Below are 26,574 nucleotides of genomic sequence, written 5' to 3'. Positions count from 1 at the left end.
GGTCAGAATGCAAACCTGAGGGGTTAGAAACTGTTCCGGAAATTCCAGCAAATCCGCTCGGAAGGAGCGGATCACAAAACCCGAGAGTGGGGTCGTGGGGGGGGGGGGGGGAGCGGGGACAGGAACAGGCCAGGAATCCAGAGGGAAAGGCCGCGGCAGGGTCACAGTGTCAGGATAGGCCCTGGGTCAAAGGTCGGTCCATCCCTCCCCTCTGAACAAGCAGCGCCACACCTTTTCCAGGCCCGGCGGGGCATTTTCCAGCTGTCAGCCGAGTGGGAGCAGGATTTGCCGGTGTCCACACTGGAGGGGGTGGGTCACACATCTGGAAAGTCGGTGCTTCAACCAGTAACACACTGGCTGTTAAGCCACGTGTGTGTGTGTGTGTGTGTGTGTGTGTGTGTGAGAGAGCTGAGTGTAACCGAGTGAGTGTGTGTGTGTCCGCAAGGTGGTATGTATGTGTGCATGTGGTCATGTCTATCTGTGAGTGTGTGTGTGTGTGCGCACATCAGAGTGTGAGAGTGTGTGAGAGAGTGTGTGAGAGAGTGTGTGAGAGAGAGAGTGAGAGAGAGAGAGAGAGTGTGTGAGAGAGAGAGAGTGTGTGTGAGAGAGTGTGAGAGAGTGTGTGAGAGAGAGTGTGAGAGAGAGTGTGAGAGAGAGTGTGAGAGAGAGTGTGAGAGAGAGTGTGAGAGAGAGTGTGTGAGAGTGTGTGTGAGAGTGTGTGTGTGAGAGAGTGTGTGAGAGAGTGTGAGAGAGAGTGTGAGAGAGAGTGTGAGAGAGAGTGTGAGAGAGAGTGTGAGAGAGAGTGTGAGAGAGAGTGTGAGAGAGAGTGTGAGAGAGAGTGTGAGAGAGAGTGTGTGAGAGTGTGTGTGTGAGAGTGTGTGTGAGAGAGTGTGTGAGAGAGTGTGAGAGAGAGTGTGTGAGAGTGTGTGTGTGAGAGTGTGTGTGAGAGAGTGTGTGAGAGAGAGTGTGTGAGAGTGTGTGTGAGAGAGAGTGTGTGAGAGAGTGTGTGAGAGAGAGTGTGAGAGTGAGAGAGAGTGAGAGAGAGTGTGAGAGAGTGTGAGAGAGTGTGAGAGAGTGTGTGAGAGAGTGTGTGAGAGAGTGTGTGAGAGAGAGTGTGAGAGAGAGTGTGAGAGAGAGTGAGAGAGAGAGTGAGAGAGAGTGTGTGAGAGAGTGTGAGAGAGTGTGAGAGTGTGAGAGAGTGTGTGAGAGAGTGTGTGAGAGAGAGTGTGAGAGAGAGTGTGAGAGAGAGTGAGAGAGAGTGTGAGAGAGTGTGTGAGAGAGTGTGAGAGAGTGTGTGAGAGAGTGTGTGAGAGAGAGTGTGAGAGAGAGTGAGAGAGAGAGTGAGAGAGAGTGTGTGAGAGAGTGTGTGAGAGAGTGTGAGAGAGTGTGAGAGAGTGTGTGAGAGAGTGTGTGAGAGAGAGTGTGAGAGAGAGTGTGAGAGAGAGTGTGTGAGAGTGTGTGTGAGAGAGTGTGTGAGAGAGTGTGTGAGAGAGTGTGTGAGAGAGTGTGTGAGAGTGTGAGAGTGAGAGAGAGTGAGAGAGAGAGTGTGTGTGTCTGCATGCGCATTAGAGTGTGCGTGTGTATATGTATCAGAGTGTAAGAGTGTATGTGTGTGTGTCTGTGCATGTGGCCATCCCTGTCTGTGAGAGAGATAGCGAGAGTATGTGTGTGTGTGTGTATGTGTCTGAGTGTGTGTTTGTGTGTCTGAGAATCTGTCATGTGGCCATGTCTGAGCGTGCCAATGTATCTGTATGTGCGTGTGTGTGTCTATAACGTGTGTGCAAGAGTGGGAGGGAGGGTGTGAATGTGTCAGAGTGAGTGAGTGAGTGACTGTGTGTGTGTGTGTTATGGGAGAGAGAGAGAATGTACAACTTCCCAGATGGTGGCAGTTGCTGGAGAATTCCCAGTCTAAATGGAAAGGGCGTATTTATTCATATTCCACCCCCCGCAACCCATCAGTCTGGCATCTCAAAACATCTGCCGTCTGCATGTTCAGAGAAAGAGCAGGGAGCGATCGGCGAGTGAGTCGGGGCCGGTGGATACACTTAACGTAACCCACAACCCAGCAGCACCACCCCCACTTCACCACACTTCCCCCAAATGGGAATCCAGCACACATCCTGTGGCCAAGCACGCAGCTTCACGGAGGCACCGTCTCCTGCACGGCTTGGGGACGGCAGGGAGGGATCCCGGTCCATCCTGCGCGAGGCTCCTTCCAGCAACACCTCAGATCATCTTTTCAAAGGTCCCGATACCCTCCTCCACCTTCTGTAACTCCGTCTCAAACTGTTTCAGCTGTGAAACAGAACACAGGGAACGTCAGCGGGAACGGAACGCGGGGGGATATCAGCGGGAAGGGAACGCGGGGGGGGATATCAGCGGGAACAGAACGCGGTGGGGGGATATCAGCGGGAACAGAACGCGGTGGGGGGGATATCAGCGGGAACAGAACGCCGGGCGGGGGGGGGGGGGGATATCACCGGGAACAGAACGCGGTGGGGGGTGGGATATCATTAAAGAGCAAAATCCCTGGTACTCTGAGAGCAGCAAAAATATGGAGCTTACTACCCACTGGGGTGGGGAGGGGGGTGCTGGGGTTGGAGTGGGCGTAAGAAGAGGTGGCCATTCAGTCCCTCCAGTCTGTTCCACCATTCCAAGGGAGTCAGGCTGCCCCGAGACCCAATCCCACAAGTCCATCCCTGTCCCCCACCCTCTCAGTTAAGGGAAATCAACCAATCCCAGAATTTAGATCCGTAAGAATCACAGAATCCCTCCAGTGCCGGGGGAGCCATTCGGCCCATCGAGTGTGCACTGACCACAATCCCACCCAGGTCCTATCCCGCCCTAGCTAGTTCCCCTGACACTAAGGGGTAATTTATCACGGCCAATCCACCCTAACCTGCACGTCTTTCAGACTGCGGGAGGAAACCAGAGCACCCGGAGGAAACCCACGCAGACATGGGGGGAACATGCAGACAGTGACCTGAACCGGGAATGGAACCCAGGTCTCCGGCACTGTGAGGCACAGTGCTAACCCACTGTGCCACCCCAGATGGTTCCAGGAGTGACACATCTCAGTTATGAGGACAGATCGGAGAGATTGGGACTGTTCTCCTTGGAGAGAAGGCGGCTAAAAGGAGGAGATTTGATAGAGGTGTTCAAAATCATGAGGGAGCTGGACAAGGAGAGGGAGAAACTGTTCCACTTGTAAAAAGATCGATAACGAGGGGGCACAGAACACTGGAGGTTCCCCTCCGAGTCGCTCACCATCCCAACTTGGAAATATATCGGCCATTCCTTCACTGGGTCAACATCCTGGAGCTCCCTCCCTAACAGCACTGTGGGTGTACCTACACCGCAGGGGCTGCAGCGGGTTCAAGAAATCAGTTCACCCACCCCCTTCCGAGCAGTCTTTTTCAAAGGGCCCACCTCCCTCGCCATATACCCCCAACCAGTGAGGCCAAAACCATGGCAAAAACCAGGTGAGTGAAGGAAGGTTTGGAGTGCCGTGCGGAGCTGGCTCTCCCCCCTGCCCCCCTCAGCTCTCCGATATCCTGCCCGTCTCCGTACCTTCTCGGCATCCATCTCCTGGATTTTCTGAGGCACTTTGTTCCTGTAGTCAGGTTTGGAGATTTTCTCCCGGAGTTTGACTATCTGCTTCCGGACCTCACCCTCCTTGTTCCTGAGTTTGGCCACTTCCTTCTCGGCATCGATCAGTCCTTTAAAAAAAATAACACATCAACCGGATTGGGATCATCAGCTCTGACATATTGTCACTGAACAATTATCAGAAAGCTCAGTACCTGGGGCCCCAATTGGCCAATCCACCCTAACCTGCACATCTTTGGACACTAAGGGACAATTTAGCATGGTCAATCCACCCTAACCTGCACATCTTTGGACACTAAAGGGCAATTTAGCACGGCCAATCCACCCAACCTGCACATCTTTGGACACTAAGGGACAATTTAGCATGGCCAATCCACCCTAACCTGCACATCTTTGGACACTAAGGGACAATTTAGCATGGCCAATCCACCCTAACCTACACATCTTTGGACACTAAGAGGCAATTTAGCACGGCCAATCCCCCCTAACCTGCACATCTTTGGACACTAAGGGAAATTTAGCATGGCCAATCCACCCTAACCTACACATCTTTGGACACTAAGGGACAATTTAGCACGGCCAATCCACCCTAACCTGCACATCTTTGGACACTAAAGGGCAATTTAGCATGGCCAATCCACCCTAACCTACACATCTTTGGACACTAAGGACAATTTAGCACGGCCAATCCACCCTAACCTACACATCTTTGGACACTAAGGGACAATTTAGCATGGCCAATCCACCCTAACCTGCACATCTTTGGGACACTAAGGGACAATTTAGCACGGCCAATCCACCCTAACCTGCACATCTTTGGACACTAAGGGACAATTTAGCATGGCCAATCCACCCTAACCTACACATCTTTGGACACTAAGGGGCAATTTAGCATGGCCAATCCACCCTAACCTACACATCTTTGGACACTAAGGGGCAATTTAGCATGGCCAATCCACCCTAACCTACACATCTTTGGACACTAAGGGGCAATTTAGCATGGCCAATCCACCCTAACCTACACATCTTTGGACACTAAGGGACAATTTAGCATGGCCAATCCACCCTAACCTACACATCTTTGGACACTAAGGGGCAATTTAGCATGGCCAATCCACCCTAACCTACACATCTTTGGACACTAAGGGGCAATTTAGCATGGCCAATCCACCCTAACCTACACATCTTTGGACACTAAGGGGCAATTTAGCATGGCCAATCCACCCTAACCTACACATCTTTGGACACTAAGGGGCAATTTAGCATGGCCAATCCACCCTAACCTACACATCTTTGGACACTAAGGGACAATTTAGCATGGCCAATCCACCCTAACCTACACATCTTTGGACACTAAGGGACAATTTAGCATGGCCAATCCACCCTAACCTGCACATCTTTGGACACTAAGGGACAATTTAGCACGGCCAATCCACCCTAACCTACACATCTTTGGACACTAAAGGGACAATTTAGCATGGCCAATCCACCCCTAACCTACACATCTTTGGACACTAAGGGACAATTTAGCACGGCCAATCCACCCTAACCTACACATCTTTGGACACTAAGGGGCAATTTAGCATGGCCAATCCACCCTAACCTGCACATCTTTGGACACTAAGGGACAATTTAGCATGGCCAATCCCCCTAACCTACACATCTTTGGACACTAAGGGACAATTTAGCACGGCCAATCCACCCTAACCTGCAGAGCTTTTGGACTGTGGGAGGAAGCCCACACAGCAAACTCCACACAGCCACCCGACTAAAATTGAACCCAAGTCCCTGGCGCTGTGAGGCAGCAGTGCTAACCACCGTGTTGCCCCCTGTTCTTGGGGAGGTGGGCAGGGGACAGATATGGGATTTAGTCAGTGCAGATTGGCACTACCCATGTGCCATTCCCACCCCCCCCCCCCACCCCAACCACGCCTACCTTCAGCATGAGGTGGACAGTGCAGCGGTCAGATGCAATGGCCATGGCACAGCCCGGCGGGCACTCCTCACCCACCAGGGCGCTCACCGACTTGGAGGAGGAGAGGGTCTGGATGTAGGAGGAGAAAGTGTTCACCAGGGTGGCCGTGGCATCGTCAGAGCAGGTCAGGTAACCTGTAGGGCGAGGGGGTGGGGAAGAGAGAGAGAGAGAGAGAGAGGAGAGGTCAACGTTTACCAGGTCTCGGCGAGACAGACAATTCGACTAAAGGAGCAGCGCTGATAGGCAGCTGCCCAAACCTCGGGATAGCGACGAGGCTAAATTAATTCACACGGCCAGTGGCGAACACTGGGAGGAACACAGGAGCAAGAGACAGACAGCTAGATTACAACAGGGGCTTCTGCAGTGACCTCTTTACTGAGGGAATGGTGGGACTGCAGAACTCCCAGACACAGGGCCAATTAACGTTGGGTATTTATAGAGAGCCGGGATCGATTATTCTAACCTCATCTTTCACGTGATGGGGTTATTTTTCCCCCGTGTGGGAGAGACTGGGAGCAGAGGGCAGCATCTCAGAGTAAGGGAGTCGCCCATTGAAGACAGAGCCCAGGAGGAGTTTCTTCTCTGAGAGGGGAGAGAATCTGTGGAATTCTTTCCGGCAGAGAGGCTGGGTCACTGAGTGTGTTCAAGGCTGAGACAGACAGATCGTTGGATTGAGGGGTTTTGGGGATAAGGTGGGGAAGTGGGAGTTGAGGATTGTCACATCGGATCGGTCACAATCTCAACGAATGGGGGAGCAGGCTCGATGGGCCGAACGGCCTACTTCTGCTCCAACATCTTAAGGCCAGCATTTGATGCCCCTCCCTAATTACCCCTTGAACCGTGTGCCCCTGCTTGGCCGTCTCAGAGGGTAGTTAAGAGTCACCCACATTGCTGTGGCTCTGGGGCCAATAACAGCTCCCAACAACACTCGAGAAGCTCGACACCATCCAGGACAAAGCAGCCCCCGCTGGATTGCTACCCCATCCACAAACACTCACTCCCTCCACCACCCACGCAGCCCTGTGTACCATCTACAGGATGCCCCGCAGCGACTCACCAAGGCTCCTTAGGCAGCGCCTTCCAAACCCACCACCTCTACCATCTAGTAGGACAAGGGCAGCAGATACCTGGGGAAGACCCCCACCCGGAGGTTCCCCTCCGAGTCTCTCACCATCCCGGCTTGGAAATATATCGGCCGTTCCTTCACTGGGGCCAGAATCCTGGAGCTCCCTCCCTAACAGCACTGTGGGTGTACCTACACCGGAGGGACTGCAGCGGGTTTGAGAAAGTGGCTCACCTTCTCAAGGGGCAATTAGGGATGGGAAACTAAATTGCTGGCTTTGAGGAGTCAGGAGATGAGTTACTCTCCGCCGGATTCCCACCCTCTGACCTGCTCCGTAGCCACAGTATTTTCATGGCTGGGTCACAGCTCAGTTTCTGGTCAATGGTAACCCCCCCTTCACCCCCAGGATGTGGTTACATGAGGAAAAAGGGAAGAGAAAGGGGATAGGAGGGATGGCCACTCATAAATCGACCTCTGCGGCCACGGCATAGTATCACAGAAACCTTACAGTGCAGAAGGAGGCTATTCAGCCCATCGAGTCTGCACTGACTACAATCCCACCCAGGCCCTAACTCCAACATTTCCCCGGCTAATCCCTCTAACCCATTTTTGGGAACTAAGGGGCAATTTAGCATGACCAATCAATCTAACCCACACATCTTTCGATGTGGGAGGAAACCCATGCAGACATGGGGAGAATGTGCAAACTCCACAGAGGCAGTGACCAAACCGGGAATCAAACCCGGGTCCCTGGCGATGTGAGGCAGCAGTGCTAACCCACTGTGTCACCAGGAATGGAACCCGGGTCCGTGGCGCTGTGAGGCAGCAGCGCTAACCCACTGTGTCACCGGGAATGGAACCCGGGTCCCTGGCGCTGTGAGGCAGCAGTGCGAACCCACTGTGTCACCGGGAATGGAACCCGGGTCCCTGGCGCTGTGAGGCAGCAGTGCTAACCCACTGTGCTACACAGACAGTGTTCAATCCAGAGGCAACATTGAGCACATATAAAGGGAGACCGCTGGAAATGAAGGTTGCAGCTCGGAGGCAGACGAGGGTAATGCTGCATCCTGGAACTAAATCTATTATTCAGATAAGTTTAGTGTCTGGTTTTGCACTCCAGCTGCTCGGGGATTGAGTAACTGCGAGCTCTATCACACACTCACAAGCAAACACAGGGAAGGGGACTCACAATCTGCTTTGGTCTTGGTGAGATTATAGTCAGCACGCAGAGAGCGGATGGCACGAACGATCGACATGACAGACTCCACATTGCGGTCCAGTTCCTCATCCCGCCAACAACTCTGCACAGAAAGAGACAACAGCTCAACATGCTGCCGTGTTCACTCAGCACAGGGAGCAGCAGGCTGACATCCAGCGATTCACACACTGCTCACTGACACCCCTCATTGGGACCTCCCACATCACCATCAATCAGTGAATGGAGAGAGAGACACAGACAGAGAGGGAGAGAGACAGAGAGAGAGGGAGAGAGACAGAGAGAGAGGGAGAGAGACAGAGAGAGAGGGAGAGAGACAGAGAGAGAGGGAGAGAGACAGAGAGAGAGGGAGAGAGACAGAGAGAGAGGGAGAGAGACAGAGAGAGAGGGAGAGAGACAGAGAGAGAGGGAGAGAGACAGAGAGAGAGGGAGAGAGACAGAGAGAGAGGGAGAGAGACAGAGAGAGAGGGAGAGAGACAGAGAGAGAGGGAGAGAGACAGAGAGAGAGGGAGAGAGAGAGGGAGAGAGACAGAGAGAGAGGGAGAGAGACAGAGAGAGAGGGAGAGAGACAGAGAGAGAGGGAGAGAGACAGAGAGAGAGGGAGAGAGACAGAGAGAGGGAGAGACAGAGACAGAGAGACAGAGAGACAGACACCGGACAGACACCAGACGGTGACGTACCTCTTCACATTCAGGGTACGGGCTCACAGTGATACTGGGGGGGTCCTGAGCTGATCGCCGTGGTAACCTCTGGTACAGCTCCTCCGTGACAAAGGGCATGAAGGGGCTGAGGAGCCGGAGAGCCACGTCCAGGCAGGTATACAGAACGTTCCGGGCCACGCAGGCTGCCTCTTCATCCGAGCCACCAAACACCGGCTTCAAACATTCCTGCAACCGGAGCAAAGACAAGGGAAAATGGGCGGGCCGCCACTGGCTTCCCGGCCAGGCCCGGGATGGAGGAGGGATATCCAGGTCAGCCGAGGGGTTTGTTCACATACAGAAACCTCCAAAACAGCCGGGGGATCCGGGGGGATCTGGGGGGGGGGGGGCGAGGCGTGGGGATCCGGGGGGAGGGGGGGGGCCAGGCGTGGGGATCCGGGGGGGGCGAGGTGTGGCAGGGGCTCGGGGTGGGAATTCCAGAGTCGGAGTCCCAGAAATCCGGGCCACCAATGGTGTAACAGATTAAAATCGGGGACAATCGAGTGGTCGGAACGAGAGAGAGAGAGGTGGAGGGGTTTCGGAGGGTCTCTGGATGAGGTAAGGAGACGCGTGGGGAACCGGCCCTGGTTAGTAAACACACCGGTCACTCAGCATCTGAAAGGCAGGAAGAGAGCCTCCGGCCTATCCACTGATCTCCTCACAGCTGCAATTTTCAAACCCTGGCAACGTTCCTGCGAATCTCCTCTGAACGCTCTCTCCAGAGCGATTCTGTCCCTCCTGTAATGTTGTACTTCACAGAATAGAATCATAAAATCCCCACAGTGCAGAAGAAAGAGGCCATTCGCCCCATCGAGCCTGCGCCAACCACAATCCCACCCAGGCCCTATCCTCTTAACTCCATCTATTTACCATGTTAATCCCCCTGACACTAAGGGGCAATTTAGCATGGCCAATCCACCCTAACCTGCACATCTTTGCAAGGCTATGGATCAGGTCTTGGAAAGTTGGGTTAAAACGGGCAGCTAAATTCCCAATTTTTCCTTTCTTGCTCAGCCAAAGGGCTGAATGGTCTCTTTCGCCACCGGAACTGCTCTCTCGGGGGGAGGTTTGAGAGAGAGGTGTACAAGATTTTGACAGGTTTGGATAAAATCAGGGAAGGAAAAAGTTTAGCACCAGAGAGACACAGATTTGAGAGTGTGGGCAAGATGTTTAGAAGTTTACTTTATTTATTAGTGTCACAAGTAGGTTTACATTAACACTGCAATGAAGTTACTGTGTGTCACCACACTCTAGAGGCGCCTGTTGGGTACAGTGAGGGAGAATGTAACACAGCCAAGCCATCTAACCAGCACGTCTTTCAGACTGTAGGAGGAAACCCACGCAGATATGGGGGGAATGTGCAGACTCCACACAGACAATGACCCAAGTGGGAATTGAACCCGGGTCCCTGGCGCTGAGAGGCAGCAGCGCTAACCCACTGTGCCACCCAGAGGGAGGGGGGTTGGAGGAAGATTTATCTCAATCTAGTGAGTGGCAGTGAACTAGAACTTGGTGTTTCGGAGGAAGGGGAGACGATGAACGATTCCAAAGGGAAACCGGATGGGTACTTATTTGAGGGATGGAGAATCGCAGGGTTACAGGATTCCAAGAGCTGCCATGACTGGGATGGGCTGAATGGCCTCTTTCTGTGCCGAGTGACTCGACGGCCACCGCACCATGGATAAGCGCAGTGAGTAAAGCAGTAAGAGTGTCACAGGTTCTCTCTGGTGGGTTTGCAAGGTGCCAGCGTGGGTTGGCACACGGACTCACCAGGTAGACATCGCAGAGTTCGTACAGCCAGAAGTTGTAGATGGCGGTGGTGACCCCGGGGAAGTCGTATTGCTGGAAGCCGCGGTTACAGAGTTCCACTGCGTGAGCCAGCCGGCTCAGGATCCAGCGGTCAATAAGGCTGCCGGCCGCTGCTCCCTGGAGGGAAACACAGACATCAACCACCCGGGAAACAAACCCCTCGGTGCCCGCTCAATACTAACTCCCGTCCGCCCGCAATCCACCGGCCCGACCCCCACCGACCCGGCCCCGCCCCCGCTCCCCACCCACCGACCCGGCCCCGCCCCCCCACCGACCCAACCCCGACCCCCACCGACCTGGCCCCGCCCCCGCTCCCCACCCGCCCGACCCGGCCCCGCCCCCCCACCCACCCGGCACCGCCCCCCCACCCAGCCCCCCACCCACCGACCCGGCCCCGCCCCCCACCCACCGACCTGGCCCCGCCCCCGCTCCCCACCCACCAACCTGGCCCCGCCCCCGCTCCCCACCCACCGACCCGGCCCCGCCCCCCCCACCGACCCACCCCGGCCCCGCCCCCCACCCCACCCACCTGACCCAGCCCCGCCCCCCCACCGACCCGGCCCCGCCCCCCCACCCACCGACCCGGCCCCGCCCCCGCTCCCCACCCACCGACCCAGCCCCGGCCCGGCCCCGCCCCCCACCCACCGACCCGGCCCCGCCCCCCACCCACCGACCCGGCCCCGCCCCCGCTCCCCACCCACCGACCCGGCCCCGCCCCCCCCACCGACCCACCCCGGCCCCGCCCCCCCACCGACCCGGCCCTGCCCCCCCACCCACCGATCCGGCCCCGCCCCCCACCCAGGCCCGGCCCCGCCCCCACCCACACATTCTCAGACTGACACACAGGGTGAGGCCACAGAGGGAGAGGGCGAGAGAGAAAAGGGAGACACAGAGAGAGAGAAAGGGAGACACACACACACACACACACACACACACACACACACACACACACACACACAGAGACTCCGAGGCTGTGTGCCCCCATCCCCAGCCTGTCCCGGACTCTCTGCTGGTCGACAGGCCGAGCACTCACCTGGACAGCCTGGTCCGGCCTGAAGTTCTCTCCCAGGCCCCGGATGGCGAACTTGGTGGCGTTCCACAGCTTGTTACAGAAGTGACGGTAACCGAGAATCCGGTTCACATCCAGGTTAATGTCACGACCTGTTGGCACAGACAGAAAGGTTTCAGCTGCTCGCTCAATCACATCTCCCCGGCCCCCCTCACCCACACCGCTCCCTGCCGCCCCCCTCCCCTACACCAATCCCTGCCGCCCCCTCGCCCACACCGCTCCCTGCCCCCCCTCCCCTACACCGATCCCTGCCCCCCCTCCCCTACACCGATCCCCTCCCCCATCAACTCTGCACCGATAGAGCATCTTACCCGGGCCCTGCCTCATGTCCATGACCCCATGCATTGACCATGGCCAGTCCCCCTAACCTGCACATCTGTGGAACATGGGGGGAACATGCAGACTCCGCGCAGTGACCCAAGCCGGGAATGGAACCGGGAATTTTGCAGTTGAATTTACGGGATTAAGGCGTGGGGTTATGGAGATAGGGCCTGGGTGGGGGTTGTTATCGGAGCAGGGTCTGTGGGCCCTGTAGGGATTCTATGATTCCACGGACGTTTAAAGTTTATTTATTAGTGTCACAAGTCGGCTTACATTAACACCGCAGTGAAGTTACTGTGAAAATGGCTGACTTCAGTGGGAAATGGACCTGATTGAGCCTCTGAAGGTCAGGCTACAGGGATAGAGCGGAGGGGGTGGGACTGAGTGGGCTGGCAAGGAATCAGAAGGGCCGAACGGCCTCTCTCTCCGCTGTGGTATGAGCTTGGGAATTCCGGATGTGACAGTGGGAGGGAGCGGCTTCCCACCCTGACTAAGTCACTGCTCCGGTTCTGTGACGAGATTCCGGGGAAAGGTGCGGGAAGTGCGTCAGTCATTCCACAGGTGTCTTACCTTGAGACGTGTAGGCGCACAGTGCAAAGCGCAGGGCGTCCGTCCCACATTCCGGAATCCCGGCCGGATAATCCGATTTCTATCCGGGGAAGAGAAAGAAAAAGATACTGCATTTACATAGCACCTTACACAGACCCAGGGGAAAAACCACCCACAAAGGGTTTTACAGCCATGGAAGTGCCTTATTATCTGGGGAGACTTTCTCTCGTCAGGAGACTGAGTAAGGGACGGGGGGCTAAGAGGGGGCGCGAGGAGAATCCTTTTCATCCAGAGGCTCGTGGGGGTCTGGAACTCGCTGCCTGAGAAGACGGTCGTGGCAGGAACTCTGGTAATGTTGGAGAGGTATTTCGATCTTCGCTTGCCCCCTCCAGGGGCTATGGGACAAGTGCTAGAATACAGGGTTAGCGCAGTCCTTGCTTTGTTGACCAGCGTGGGCTGAATGGCCTCCTCCATTCCGAATGGAATCTCTCGGAGGTTGTCTTTACAGGTCACGCCTCAATGTCCCGAGCTTTATAATTCACCAGTGCGCGCGGTGTGGTCTGCACATCACCAAGCAGTGTCCCGTTCCCTTCCACCGTGCCCACCTCACCAGCTCCCTCTTCAATATATCCGGGCACTGCCGCAGCCAGTTCCAGATCCTCACCCCTACTCCCCCCTCCGACTGCTGGAGACAAGACGGAGGGGGGTATAATCTCGCACACAACTCCGCCACATTTACCTGGCCAGCCTTGGCTCGCTCGATCTCCACGGGGTCCAAGTTACTGTCCAGTAGCTGGGTGTGGAGACCCTGTGGAAACAGAAAGGGTCACGTGAGCGAGGGCAAACTACACGGTCACGCTACCGCCACGCAATCGACACTGAATGGACACATGGTGGGGGTGGGGGGGGGAACCAGCTTCATTCCAACTCAGCACAAAACCCAAAATAATACTCGCCCCCCTTCATCTGGAGATGGCCTGGTCTCCGAGCACGCACACTCAGGCAGCGCAGTGAACGTGAAGCCAGATCTCACCACAAGGTGACATTTCAGTCACGCCTGTACATACAAATGTACATGTATGTAAATGCTCCGGGGTGTGCAAGCCTGACATGCTCTGGGTTCCAGGAGAATGAGAGGCGATCACATGACCACATCACACATTTTGGACCACACACACCACCCCCAAATCCACCAACACGCATGTACACATACATGCACACATGACATATGCACATGCATGCACACACACAAGATGCATACACACGCATTTGCACACACAGGAGACACATGCACATACACCTGAGAATGCATACACACACGCAGAAGACACGCACACACACTCATGCACACATACACATGTTAGCATGCACACACACGCATACAAACAGAGTCAGTTTTTGTGCGGAATTTCATGTATTATCTCCTGTTCCAAGTTGCCACCCAGTGTCGGTTTCAACTCCTCATTTGTTCAATGGGAATAAAGTTTGACGGCTGCCTGACTGCCCTGTGGAACAGGTCGATGGGCTTTGGAGCCTGCAGCATGGACCTCGGTGATGCTCAGACAGCAGCAGCCCCAGAAACACCGACAGGGTCTTACCTCGAGGGTGATCCCGAAGATCACATCAAGCGGATCAATGACGTTTCCGAGAGATTTGCTCATCTTCCGGCCGTGGGCATCGCGGACGATGGCGTGGAGGTAGACCTGAGCGATCAAAAACACAAACACTGTAATCAACCACGGGAAACAATCTCAGCACAATGGTTAGCACTGCTCCCACACAGCGCCAGGGACCCGGGTTCCATTCCCGGTGACACAGTGGGTTAGCACTGCTGCCTCACAGCGCCAGGGACCCGGGTTCCATTCCCGGTGACACAGTGGGTTAGCACTGCTGTCTCACAGCGCCAGGGACCCGGGTTCCATTCCCGGTGACACAGTGGGTTAGCACTGCTGTCTCACAGCGCCAGGGACCCGGGTTCCATTCCCGGTGACACAGTGGGTTAGCGCTGCTGTCTCACAGCGCCAGGGACCCGGGTTCCATTCCCGGTGACACAGTGGGTTAGCGCTGCTGCCTCACAGCGCCAGGGACCCGGGTTCCATTCCCGGTGACACAGTGGGTTAGCGCTGCTGCCTCACAGCGCCAGGGACCCGGGTTCCATTCCCGGTGACACAGTGGGTTAGCGCTGCTGCCTCACAGCGCCAGGGACCCGGGTTCCATTCCCGGTGACACAGTGGGTTAGCACTGCTGCCTCACAGCGCCAGGGACCCGGGGTTCCATTCCCGGTGACACAGTGGGTTAGCACTGCTGCCTCACAGCGCCAGGGACCTGGGTTCCATTCCCGGTGGCACAGTGGGTTAGCGCTGCTGCCTCTCAGCGCCAGGGACCCGGGTTCCATTCCCGGTGACACAGTGGGTTAGCACTGCTGCCTCACAGCGCCAGGGACCCGGGTTCCATTCCCGGTGACACAGTGGGTTAGCACTGCTGCCTCACAGCGCCAGGGACCTGGGTTCCATTCCCGGTGGCACAGTGGGTTAGCGCTGCTGCCTCACAGCGCCAGGGACCCGGGTTCAATTCCGGTCTTGGGTCACTGTCTGTGCGGAGTCTGCACATTCTCCCCGTGTCTGCGTGGGTTTCCTCCGGGTGCTCCGGTTTCCTCCCACAGTCCGAAAGACGTGCTGGTTAGGGTGCATTGGCAATGCTAAACTCTCCCTCAGTGTACCCGAACAGGCACTGGAGTGTGGCAACTAGGGACATGTCTCTGTGACTGAATCTCAGGGTTCCACAGCTGTGTGTGTGAAGTCTGCTTCCAGGAGGTCAACCCAAAAAAGCCAGCTTAAATCTGAAGCCTTACTCATTCCAATCACCGCCACCGCCACCCCGCGCCAACCCACAACCTTCCACTGGGACTCACCCCGCACATCCCAGTCTCACCCTGCCTACCCCGAAACAGCTCAGTCAGAGCGCCTCAGTTATCCATTAACATGCCCCACAAGGCTGTGTTCTCAGTCCCCCGACTATACTCCTTACACACCTCTGACTGTGCGGCCAAATCCCGCTGCAATTCGATTTTCCAGTTTGCTGATGACACCACCGTAGTGGGTCAGATCTCAAACAATGTCGAGACAGAGTACAGGAATGAGATAGAGAATCTGGTGAACTTGTGTGGCAACAATAATCTCTCCCTCAATGTCAACAGAACGAAGGAGATTGTCATCGACTTCAGGAAGTGTAAAGGGGAACATGTCCCTGTCTACATCAACGGGGACAAAGTATAAAGGGTCGAGAGCTTCAGGTTTTTCGGTGTCCAGATCACCAACAACCTGTCCTGGTCCCCCCACGCTGACACTATAGTTAAGAAAGCCCCACCAACGCCTCTACTTTCTCAGAAGACTAAGGAAATTTGGCATGTCCGCTACAACTCTCACCAACTTTTACAGATGCCCCATAGAAAGCATTCTTTCTGGTTGTATCACAGCTCGGTCTGGGATCCTGCTCTGCCCAAGACCGCAAGGAACTACAAAAGGGTGGTGAATGTAGCCCCCAATCCATCACACAAACCAGCCTCCCATCCATTGACTCTGTCTACACTTCCCGCTGCCTCGGGGAAAAGCAGCCGGGATAATTAAGGACCCCACACACCCCGGGCATTCTCTCTTCCGCCTTCTTCCATCGGGGAAAAGATACAAAAGTCTGAGGTCCCGTACCGACCGACTCAAGAACAGCTTCTTCCCTGCTGCTGTCAGACTTTTGAACGGACCTACCTCGCATTAAGCTGATCTTTCTCTACACCCTCGCTGTGACTGTAACACTACATTCTGAATTCTCACATTTCCTTCTCTATGCTTTGTCTGCAGAGCAGGCAAGAAACAATATGTTTCACTGTACACTAATGCACACGACAATAATAAATCAAATCCATATTCCCCGGCCCAGGGTGTGCGGGTCCTCAGGGTAACAGGGTCCTCGGGGTAACAGGGCCCTCGGGGTAACAGGGCCCTCGGGGTAACAGGGCCCTCGGGGCAACAGGGCCCTCGGGGCAACAGGGCCCTCGGGGCAACAGGGCCCCACTGTACCTCTTTGAAAGGCAGCTGTCCCGTCAGCTTCAAGCCCAACATCACCATGCGGGCCACCCAGAAGAAGAGGATATCGTGTCCGGTCTCGAGCAGCGTGCCTGGGTAGAAAGCTTTCAGATCCTCGGTCTGGAGGGAGGGAGCAGACAGCGTTATTCCACAGCAGATAAAGCAGCACGACACTCTCACACTCTCCCGTGTGCACTCACACAGGTGGGGATGCTCATATCGGCTTGCACGCGCACTATCGTCACACCCCCTCACACACGTGTGCACTTGTACACACAAGGTGCTCGATGAGCAGCCATGATCATAGTGAATGGTGGAGCAGGCTTGAAGGGCCAAATGGCCTCCTCCTGCTCCTGTCTTCTATGTTTCCCACCCCCACTTTATTAGCTTCGCTTCATCTGCTCCTTCATTGGTCAGGGTGTACTGTCTCTGAACAGGGACAGAGAGGAACAACTCCCAGCTCCCATGACAGTCCTGCGTTCGAGTCCTTATCTCTACGCTTTCAGAGGACATCACTGGCCAGGCCCAGCATTCATTACCCATCCCTAACTGCCCCTTGAGAAGGTGGTGGGTGAGCCGCCTTCTTGAACCCCTGCAGTCCCTGAGCACCCACAGCGCTGTTAGGGAGGGAGCCCCAGGATGTTGACCCCAGTGAAGGAGCGGCCGATATATTTCCAAGTCGGGATGGTGAGTGACTCGGAGGGGAACCTCCCGGGTGGGGGTGTTCCCCAGGTATCTGCTGCCCTCGTCCTTCTAGATTGAAGGGGGTTTGGAAGGCGCTGCCTAAGGAGCCTTGGTGAGTCGCTGCGGGGCATCTTGTAGATGGTACACACAGCTGCGTGGGTGGTGGAGGGAGTGAGTGTTTGTGGATGGGGTGGCAATCGAGCGGGGCTGCTTTGTCCCTGGATGGTGTCGAGCTTCTCGAGTGTTGTTGGGAGCCGCACCCATCCAGGGCAAGGGGGAAGCATTAGAACATAAGAACATAAGAAATAGGAGCAGGAGTAGGCCATCTGGCCCTTCGAGCCTGCCCCGCCATTCAATAAGATCATGGCTGATCTGTCGTGGCTCAGTTCCACTTTCCCGCCCTCTCCCCATAACCCTTAATCCCCTCTCTTATCAAGAACCCATCAACCCGCTTCTTAAAAATATTTAGCGAGGCAGCCTCCACCACTTCAACGGGCAGAGAATTCCAGAGATTCACCACCCTTTGAGTGAAGAAGTTCCTCCTCAACTCCGTTCTGAACCGCCCCCCCTTTATCTTGAGGCTGTGCCCCCTAGTCCTACTGTCTTTTTTGAGCGGGAAGAGTCTTTCCACCTCTATCCTATCCATCCCATTCATCATCTTATACGTCTCAATGAGATCTCCCCTCATTCTTCTAAACTCTAACGAGTACAAGCCTAGTTTATTCAGCCTCTCCTCATAGCTCAACCCCCTCAACTCCGGTATCAGCCTAGTAAACCTCCTCTGCACTCCCTCCAGGGCCAAAATATCCTTGCGCAGGTGCGGCGCCCAAAACTGCACACAGTACTCCAGCTGCGGCCTCACCAATGCCCTATACAGCTGCAGCAAGACCTCCCTACTTTTATATTCAATCCCCCTCGCTATGAAGGCCAGCATCCCATTTGCCTTCCTGACCACCTGCTGCACTTGCAGGCTGGGTTTTTGCGACTCATGCACAAGGACCCCGAGGTCCCTCTGCACCGTCGCCTGCTGCAGTTTTTCGCCACGTAAGTAATAGTCCTTCCTACCATTAGATTACCATTTTGGTAACAAAATGGCCTATTACTTAAATGGTAAAAAATTGCAGCGTGCTGCTGTGCAGAGGGATCTGGGTGTCCTTGTGCATGAATCACAAGGAATTGGTTTGCAGATGCAGCAGGTAATTAAGACAAATGGAATTTTATCCTTCATTGCGAGAGGGATGGAGTTTAAAAACAGTGAGGTTATGTTGCAGCTGTATAAGGTGCTGGTGAGGCCATACCTGGAGTACTGTGTACAGATTTGGTCTCCTTACTTGAGAAAGGATATACTGGCACTGGAGGGGATGCAGAGGAGATTCACTAGGTTGATTCCAGAGTTGAGAGGATTGGCTTATGAGGAGAGACTGAGTAGACTGGGGCTATACTCATTGGAATTCAGAAGAATGAGGGGAGATCTTATAGAAACACATAAGATTATGAAGGGAATAGATAAGATAGAAGCAGGGAAGTTGTTTCCACTGGCGGGTGAAACTAGAACTAGGGGGAATGGTCTCAAAATAAGGAAGAGCAGATTTAGGACTGAGTTGAGGAGGAACTTCTTCACACAAAGGGTTGTGAATCTGTGGAATTCCCTGTCCAGTTGAGGCTCCCTCATTGAATGTTTTTAAGGCAAGGATAGATAGATTTTTGAACAGTGAAGGAATTAAGGGTTATGGTGAGCGGGTGGGTAAGTGGGGCTGAGTCCACAAAAAAATCAGCCATGATCTTACTGAATGGCAGAGCAGGCTCGAGAGGCCAGATGGCCCCCTCCTGCTCCTAGTTCTTATATAATGCTCTTTCTCACACTGCTAATTTGTGATTGTAGATGGTGGACAGGTTCTGGGTGAGTCAGGAGGCGAGTTCCTCACTGCAGAATTCCTCTGATCTCCACTTGTAGGCACAATATTAAAACCACCTCTTCTGAACTGGAATATGTGGGTGACTTTCCATTAAGCTTCGGAACGGGGCGCTCGCTGGTGATGACTGGCACACACGGGCACCCAGGTTTCTCGGTACCCACATCGACAATGAGTTTTCACGCCCCAGTTTATTCTCTTCCTCGCAGACTCACCTGATTGGGCCAGCCGAAGATGGAGAAAGGGAACAAACCAGAAGAGAACCAAGTATCCAGAACGTCCTCATCTGTCAGGTAAAGCAGTGACAAAACATACAACAAACATGTGAGGTAAAACACAACACATACTCCCGCGTGGTTTGACCCACATAACTGGAATGACGTTGCATTTACGATCCAGAAACAGGCAATCCGGGCAACAGATGGTGACACAGTGGGTTAGCGCTGCTGTCTCACAGCGCCAGGGACCCGGGTTCCATTCCCGGTGACACAGTGGGTTAGCACTGCTGCCTCACAGCGCCAGGGACCCGGGTTCCATTCCCGGTGACACAGTGGGTTAGCGCTGCTGTCTCACAGCGCCAGGGACCCGGGTTCCATTCCCGGTGACACAGTGGGTTAGCACTGCTCTCTCACAGCGCCAGGGACCCGGGTTCCATTCCCGGTGACACAGTGGGTTAGCACTGCTCTCTCACAGCGCCAGGGACCCGGGTTCCATTCCCGGTGACACAGTGGGTTAGCGCTGCTGTCTCACAGCGCCAGGGACCCGGGTTCCATTCCCGGTGACACAGTGGGTTAGCACTGCTGCCTCACAGCGCCAGGGACCCGGGTTCCATTCCCGGTGACACAGTGGGTTAGCACTGCTGCCTCACGGCGCCAGGGACCCGGGTTCCATTCCCGGTGACACAGTGGGTTAGCACTGCTGTCTCACAGCGCCAGGGACCCGGGTTCCATTCCCGGTGACACAGTGGGTTAGCACTGCTGCCTCACGGCGCCAGGGACCCGGGTTCCATTCCCGGTGACACAGTGGGTTAGCACTGCTGCCTCATAGCGCCAGGGACCCGGGTTCCATTCTCGGTGACACAGTGGGTTAGCACTGCTGCCTCATGGCACCAGGGACCCGGGTTCCATTCCCGGTGACACAGTGGGTTAGCACTGCTGTCTCACGGCGCCAGGGACCCGGGTTCCATTCCCGGTGACACAGTGGGTTAGCACTGCTGCCTCACAGCGCCAGGGACCCGGGTTCCATTCCCGGTGACACAGTGGGTTAGCACTGCTGCCTCACAGCGCCAGGGACCCGGGTTCCATTCCCGGTGACACAGTGGGTTAGCGCTGCTGCCTCACAGCGCCAGGGACCCAGGTTCGATTCCCGGCTTGGGTCACTGTCTGTGCAGAGCCTGCACATCCTCCCCATGTCTGCATGGGTTTCCTCCGGGTGTTCCAGTTTCCTCCCACAGTCTGAAAGAAGTGCTGGTTAGGGTGCATTGGGGCCGTGCTAAATTCTCCCTCAGTGTAACCCCAACAGGAGTATGGCAACTAGGGGATTTTCACAGTGACTTCATTGCAGTGTTAATCTCAGCCGACTTGTGACACTAGTATACAGACTTTGAAGCTGAGTATCTCGTTTCGGAGGGCAGGGAAGTGTCGGCATGTGAATCTGGAGTCACGTGTAGGTCAGACCGGGTAAGGACAGCAGATTTCCTTCCCTAAAGGACATTAATGAACCAGATAAGTTTTTACAGCAATCGATGATAGTTTCACCGTTATTGAGACTAGCTTTTAATTCCAGATTTTACTGAACTTGATTAAAATTCCACCAGCTGCCGTGCTGGGGTTTGAACCCCGTGTCCCCCAGAGCACCGGCCTGGCCTCTGGATTACCAGTCCAGTGACAATACCGTTACGCCACCAGCTCACCCACAGCTCCATCCAACATTGGAATGTGTGCATGGTCAACCGCCAGGGACTGTGGAGAGCGCCCCATCAACGCGGGAAACCCCTTTTCCCACAAGTGTTAGCGTGGGAGTGGGGTGGGAGCCACCACTGGCAGCTGGGAGGGGAGAGTTCAGAGCTCAAATGTACAAACAGACCAAGGGCCAAAGGTGGAATGGGTTATCCTGTGAACAGCTGGGTTGGATTTGGTTCAGACGTTCCACTCTGCACAGTTTGGCTTTCGAAGTTTATTTATTAGCCACAAGTAAGGCTTACATTAACAGTGCAATGAAGTTACGGTGAAATTACCCTTGTTGCCACACTCCTGTTAGGGTTACACTGAGGGAGAACTTAGCACGGCCAACGCACCCCAACCAGCACGTCTGTGGGAGGAAACCCACGCAGACACGGGGAGAACATGCGGACTCTGCGCAAGCAGTGATGTTTGCCGCTGGGAGGACGTTTGCCGTTGCGGTGAAGGGACTAGAAGGCAGGGGGCCAAAAATAAGGGGTCGGCACTGTTGGAAGGGAGGCTCTTTTTTGGTGGGACGCTGGTGTGTGGATCTCCGGAGAACGGAAACTGAGTTCGGAGACAGGTTTTGGATAAAGGCGGGAGTCGAGGTGAGGTTGTGGGGGGGGTGGGGGTAGCAGTCGGGAACGGGAGGTTACAATCAGCCACGGGAAAGGGCACACAGCTCACCTTGTCGGAGCGAGATCTGGTCTGGAGAGACGTTGAATTTCTCGGCTGCCTTCTGTCTGGCGACCTCCTCCGTCTGGCCACTCACCCAGTAAGAGCCGTCTGCGTCCTGGACGGAAAGGGAGGGTGCGGATTTCAGTCCGACTGCAACCACTGGAGACACACAGAGGGAGCGAGGGAGGCAGGGAGACCACTCGGCCCCTCTGTCTGTCCAACAGGGAGGCCATTCAGGCCCTCTCGCCTGTCCCTGCCATCCAGTTCCCTAATGGCTGATGTTGAAAGTGACCCATCCTTGGTACTGTCCATACAGTTTGCAAACGCGGTCCAGTTTCAGTGTTTTCTTCCTGTCCTACCCAAGCCCCATCTTTTCCGAGCGCTATTCCCTCCGTTTGTGCGATGTTCCAGATTCCCACTGCCCTTCCTGGTGTCCCTGCCTTCACCCCCCGAACAAGTTGGCTTCAAGTTGACCTGGGCCCCCTCACCACAGGGACTCTCTTCGGACTCCATCAACCCTTCCAGAGGAACGGGATGTCATCTTATTCGTCACTGGGTTTTATAGCACAGGAGTCGGCCATTCGGCCCATCGTCTCCGTGCTGGCTGAGTGGCCAGCTCCTGCTCCAAACCCATTTGGATGGGGATGGTTTGTCACTTCACAGGTTACTGCAACGCAGAGGAGGCCCATCGGGTCTGTACCCACACGCGAATGGCCCTGACCTGCCCACCTAACCCCACCAGCCAGCACGTGGCCCACAGCCCTGAATGTTACGATGTGCCAAAACTCATCTAGATACTTGTTAAAGGACGTGAGGCATCCCACCCCCACCACCCTCCCAGGCAGCGCATTCCAGACCCTCACCACCCTCTGGGTAAAAACGCTTCTCCTCAAATCCCCCACCCCTCACTTTTAACTTGTGTCCCCTTGTAACTGACCGTTCAGCTAAGGGGAATGGCTGTTCCCTATCCACCCTGTCCAAGCCCTTCGTAATCCTGCCCACCTCGATCAGGTCACCCCTCAGCCTTCTCTGCCCCAGAGAAAACAACCCCAGCCTACCCAACCTCTCGTCATCATTTAAACCCTCCATCCCAGGCAGCATCCTGGCCAATCTCCTCTGCACCCCCTCCACAGCACTCACACCCTTCCGATAACGTGGAGACCAGAACGGCACACAGTGCTCCAGCTGCGGCCTCACCACAGTTCGATATAACTCCATCCTGATCTCTCTGCTTTTGTATTCTATCCCCTGATTGACAAAGGCGAGTGTGCCATAAGCCTTTTCCACCACCCTATTAACCTAGGGCCTGTTCTGCGCTGTAATGTTCTATTAACCTACTGTTCCGCCTTCAGAGATTTATGTACAAACACGCCAGGGTCTCTGTGTTCCACGGAGCTTCCCAGCATCAGACTCTCAGAATACACTTCCTTGTCAAATTACTCCTTCCAAAGTGCAAGAACTGCATTTGCAAGAATCCCAGCCATTCCGGACTAGAAACCTGGTTCCAGAGACGGCAGTGCCATCTTTCGGATAAGCCAGTGATCCGAGGCTCCAGCTGCCCTCTCAACTGGGTATCAAAGATCTCACGGTGCTGCTGGGCAGAAGGGCAGTTCTCCCCTCGGTGGAGCCAATATTTACCCTTCACTCAACATCACACGCAAAAAAAAAGACAAGATTATCCGGCTGTTGTTACACCCCTGTTTGTGCACAGCAAGCTCCCACAAATCAGCTGTCATATTTCACAGCAGCACGGTGGTTAGCACTGCTGCCTGCACGAACCTGGGTTCGATTCCGGTCTTGGGTGATTGTCTGTGTGGACTCTGCACATTCTCCCCCCGCGTCCGTGTAGTTTCTTCCGGATGCCTCCCGCAGTCTGAAAGACATGCTGGCTAGGTGCCATGCTAAATTACCCCTTAGTGTCCAAAGATGTGTAGGTTAGGGTGGATTGGCCATGCTAAATTACCCCTTAGTGTCCAAAGATGTGTAGGTTAGGGTGGATTGGCCATGCTAAATTGTCCCTTAGTGTCCAAAGATGTGTAGGTTAGGGGGATTGGCCATGCTAAATTGTCCCTAAGTGTCCAAAGATGTGCAGGTTAGGGGGATTGGCCATGCTAAATTGTCCCTTAGTGTCCAAAGATGTGCAGGTTAGGGTGGATTGGCCATGCTAAATTGTCCCTTAGTGTCCAAAGATGTGTAGGTTAGGGTGGATTGGCCGTGCTAAATTGCCCCTTAGTGTCCAAAGATGTGTAGGTTAGGTGGATTGGCCATGCTAAATTATCCCTTAGTGTCCAAAGATGTGCAGGTTAGGGTGGATTGGCCGTGCTAAATTGTCCCTTAGTGTCCAAAGATGTGCAGGTTAGGGTGGATTGGCCATGCTAAATTGTCCCTTAGTGTCCAAAGATGTGTAGGTTAGGGGGATTGGCCATGCTAAATTGTCCCTTAGTGTCCAAAGATGTGCAGGTTAGGGGGATTGGCCATGCTAAATTGTCCCTTAGTGTCCAAAGATGTGCAGGTTAGGGTGGATTGGCCATGCTAAATTGTCCCTTAGTGTCCAAAGATGTGCAGGTTAGGGTGGATTGGCCATGGTAAATTGTCCCTTAGTGTCCAAAGATGTGCAGGTTAGGGTGGATTGGCTGTGCTAAATTGTCCCTTAGTGTCCCAAAGATGTGAAGGTTAGGGGGATTGGCCATGCTAAATTGTCCCTTAGTGTCCAAAGATGTGCAGGTTAGGGTGGATTGGCTGTGCTAAATTGTCCCTTAGTGTCCAAAGATGTGTAGGTTAGGGTGGATTGGCCATGCTAAATTGCCCCTTAGTGTCCAAAGATGTGTAGGTTAGGGTGGATTGGCTGTGCTAAATTGTCCCTTAGTGTCCAAAGATGTGTAGGTTAGGGTGGATTGGCCATGCTAAATTGTCCCTTAGTGTCCAAAGATGTGCAGGTTAGGGTGGATTGGCCATGCTAAATTGTCCCTTAGTGTCCAAAGATGTGCAGGTTAGGGTGGATTGGCCATGCTAAATTGTCTCTTAGTGTCCAAAGATGTGCAGGTTAGGGTGGATTGGCTGTGCTAAATTGTCCCTTAGTGTCCAAAGATGTGTAGGTTAGGGTGGATTGGCCATGCTAAATTGTCCCTTAGTGTCCCAAAGATGTGTAGGTTAGGGTGGATTGGCCATGCTAAATTGCCCCTTAGTGTCCAAAGATGTGTAGGTTAGGGTGGATTGGCTGTGCTAAATTGTCCCTTAGTGTCCAAAGATGTGTAGGTTAGGGTGGATTGGCCATGCTAAATTGTCCCTTAGTGTCCAAAGATGTGCAGGTTAGGGTGGATTGGCCATGCTAAATTGTCCCTTAGTGTCCAAAGATGTGCAGGTTAGGGTGGATTGGCCATGCTAAATTGTCTCTTAGTGTCCAAAGATGTGCAGGTTAGGGTGGATTGGCTGTGCTAAATTGTCCCTTAGTGTCCAAAGATGTGTAGGTTAGGGTGGATTGGCCATGCTAAATTGTCCCTTAGTGTCCCAAAGATGTGTAGGTTAGGGTGGATTGGCCGTGCTAAATTGTCCCTTAGTGTCCCAAAGATGTGTAGGTTAGGGGGATTGGCTGTGCTAAGTTACCCCTTAGTGTCCAGTTGGGTGAAATTGTGGGATAAATGCATGGAATCACAGGGATGGGTAATGGGCCTAGGTACGATGCTCTGCTGTAGAGTCGGTGCAGGGTCAATGGGCTGAATGGCCTCTCCCTGAGCCGCAGGGATTCTGCGATTGCCTTCCCTGTAACAGTGACCACACTTCAGACACGTCTCTGGCTGCTGTGGGCCATCCTGAGGTCCGCGAGGGGTGCCGACACTTTCTCCCGGGGCCTTACCTCTCCGGCGGGGACAGAGGGGTCGTTCACTGTTACGAAATACGCCGGGGTGCGGTGACCCCACCACAGCTGCCTGGAAATACACCAATCCCTGCAAGGAAGGCAGATATCGGGCGTCAACACTGCAGGAAGGCAGCTGAATTCAACACGTTGTAAAATAAGAGAGTTTTAACGATAAAAGTTTCTGAGGGGATTGCAGGAGGAGAGGAATACAAAAATATTCAAAGGGCAGGTGGTAGAGCAGACAGGATGCTTGGTTTATTTAATGAAAATTCTCTCTCGTGATGTGGGCTTTCACTGACAGGCTAAAATCAGTCGACATGTTGGTATAACGCCTGCGACAGGGGATAATGTGGGGTACGGACCAGACCGAGTGCTCGCTCTCTCCAGGCTCCAGAGGAGGAGGTCTCAGATTATCCCCCAAACAGAAGCAAATTGGTAAGGATTCGATTCATTCAGAGGGCAAACTCGTCCATCACAGGCCCAGATGGGACGAATGGCCTGATTCTGCGCGCTACGTTCAACACACTGCATCTCCATTTCAGCCTTGACCATTTTTAATCTCAGGGGGACATTAGGAAGCCCCGAGGATGGTTTCACCCACATCACCGGTCCGGTGAGAAAGGAGCGTCGGTGGAGCGACACTGCCACCTAATGGTCATAGAAGTTTACAGCGTGGAAACAGGCCCTTCAGCCCAACTTGCCCATGCTGTCCTTTTTTTTAAACCCCTAAGCAAGTCCCAATTGCCCGCATTTGGCCCGTATCCCTCTACACCCATTGTACCCACGTAACTTATCTAAATGCTTTTTAATAGATAAAATTGTATCTGCCTCTATTACTACCTCTGGCAGCTTGTTCCAGACACCCACTGCGTGAAAAAAACTGTCCCTCTGGACATTTTTCTCCCCTCTCACCTTAAACCTGTGCCCTCTAGTTTTAGATTATCCTATCTTTGGGAAAAGATATTGACTATCTCGCTGATCTGCGCCCCTCATTATTTTATAGACCTCTATAAGATCACCCCTCAGCCTCCTACGCTCCAGAGGAAAAAGTCCCAGTCTATCCAGCCTCTCCTTATAACTCAATCCATCAAGTCCCGGTAGCTTCCTAGTAAATC

The 26,574-nt window shown here is 54.3% G+C and overlaps 1 protein-coding gene across 1 annotated transcript in view; it reads right to left on the bottom strand.

Annotated features, from left to right (window-relative positions):
• Positions 1-1,568: 1,568 nt before the first annotated feature.
• The window catches only part of vars1 (valyl-tRNA synthetase 1), a 59,151-nt gene continuing 34,145 nt past the window's right edge, over positions 1,569-26,574 (bottom strand). Inside the window, exons 18-31 of the mRNA XM_080182010.1 lie at positions 25,457-25,547; positions 21,613-21,718; positions 19,201-19,271; positions 16,383-16,508; positions 13,908-14,012; positions 13,049-13,117; positions 12,331-12,409; positions 11,404-11,531; positions 10,332-10,487; positions 8,544-8,750; positions 7,837-7,948; positions 5,546-5,718; positions 3,571-3,720; positions 1,569-2,295 (exon numbers count right to left, since the gene is read on the bottom strand). Of these exons, the coding sequence (XP_080038136.1) occupies positions 2,227-2,295; positions 3,571-3,720; positions 5,546-5,718; positions 7,837-7,948; positions 8,544-8,750; positions 10,332-10,487; positions 11,404-11,531; positions 12,331-12,409; positions 13,049-13,117; positions 13,908-14,012; positions 16,383-16,508; positions 19,201-19,271; positions 21,613-21,718; positions 25,457-25,547 (1,642 nt within the window). The 3' untranslated portion in view covers positions 1,569-2,226. The remainder of the gene's footprint in view (positions 2,296-3,570; positions 3,721-5,545; positions 5,719-7,836; positions 7,949-8,543; positions 8,751-10,331; positions 10,488-11,403; positions 11,532-12,330; positions 12,410-13,048; positions 13,118-13,907; positions 14,013-16,382; positions 16,509-19,200; positions 19,272-21,612; positions 21,719-25,456; positions 25,548-26,574) is intronic.

This window comes from Carcharhinus amblyrhynchos, unplaced genomic scaffold (assembly GCF_965287045.1).
Source record: "Carcharhinus amblyrhynchos unplaced genomic scaffold, sCarAmb.v2.hapA scaffold_45, whole genome shotgun sequence".
NCBI classification, from domain to species: Eukaryota; Metazoa; Chordata; class Chondrichthyes; order Carcharhiniformes; family Carcharhinidae; genus Carcharhinus; species Carcharhinus amblyrhynchos.
Note: the sequence above shows the minus strand (reverse complement) of the source record. Positions and strands in the feature narration are given on the sequence as shown.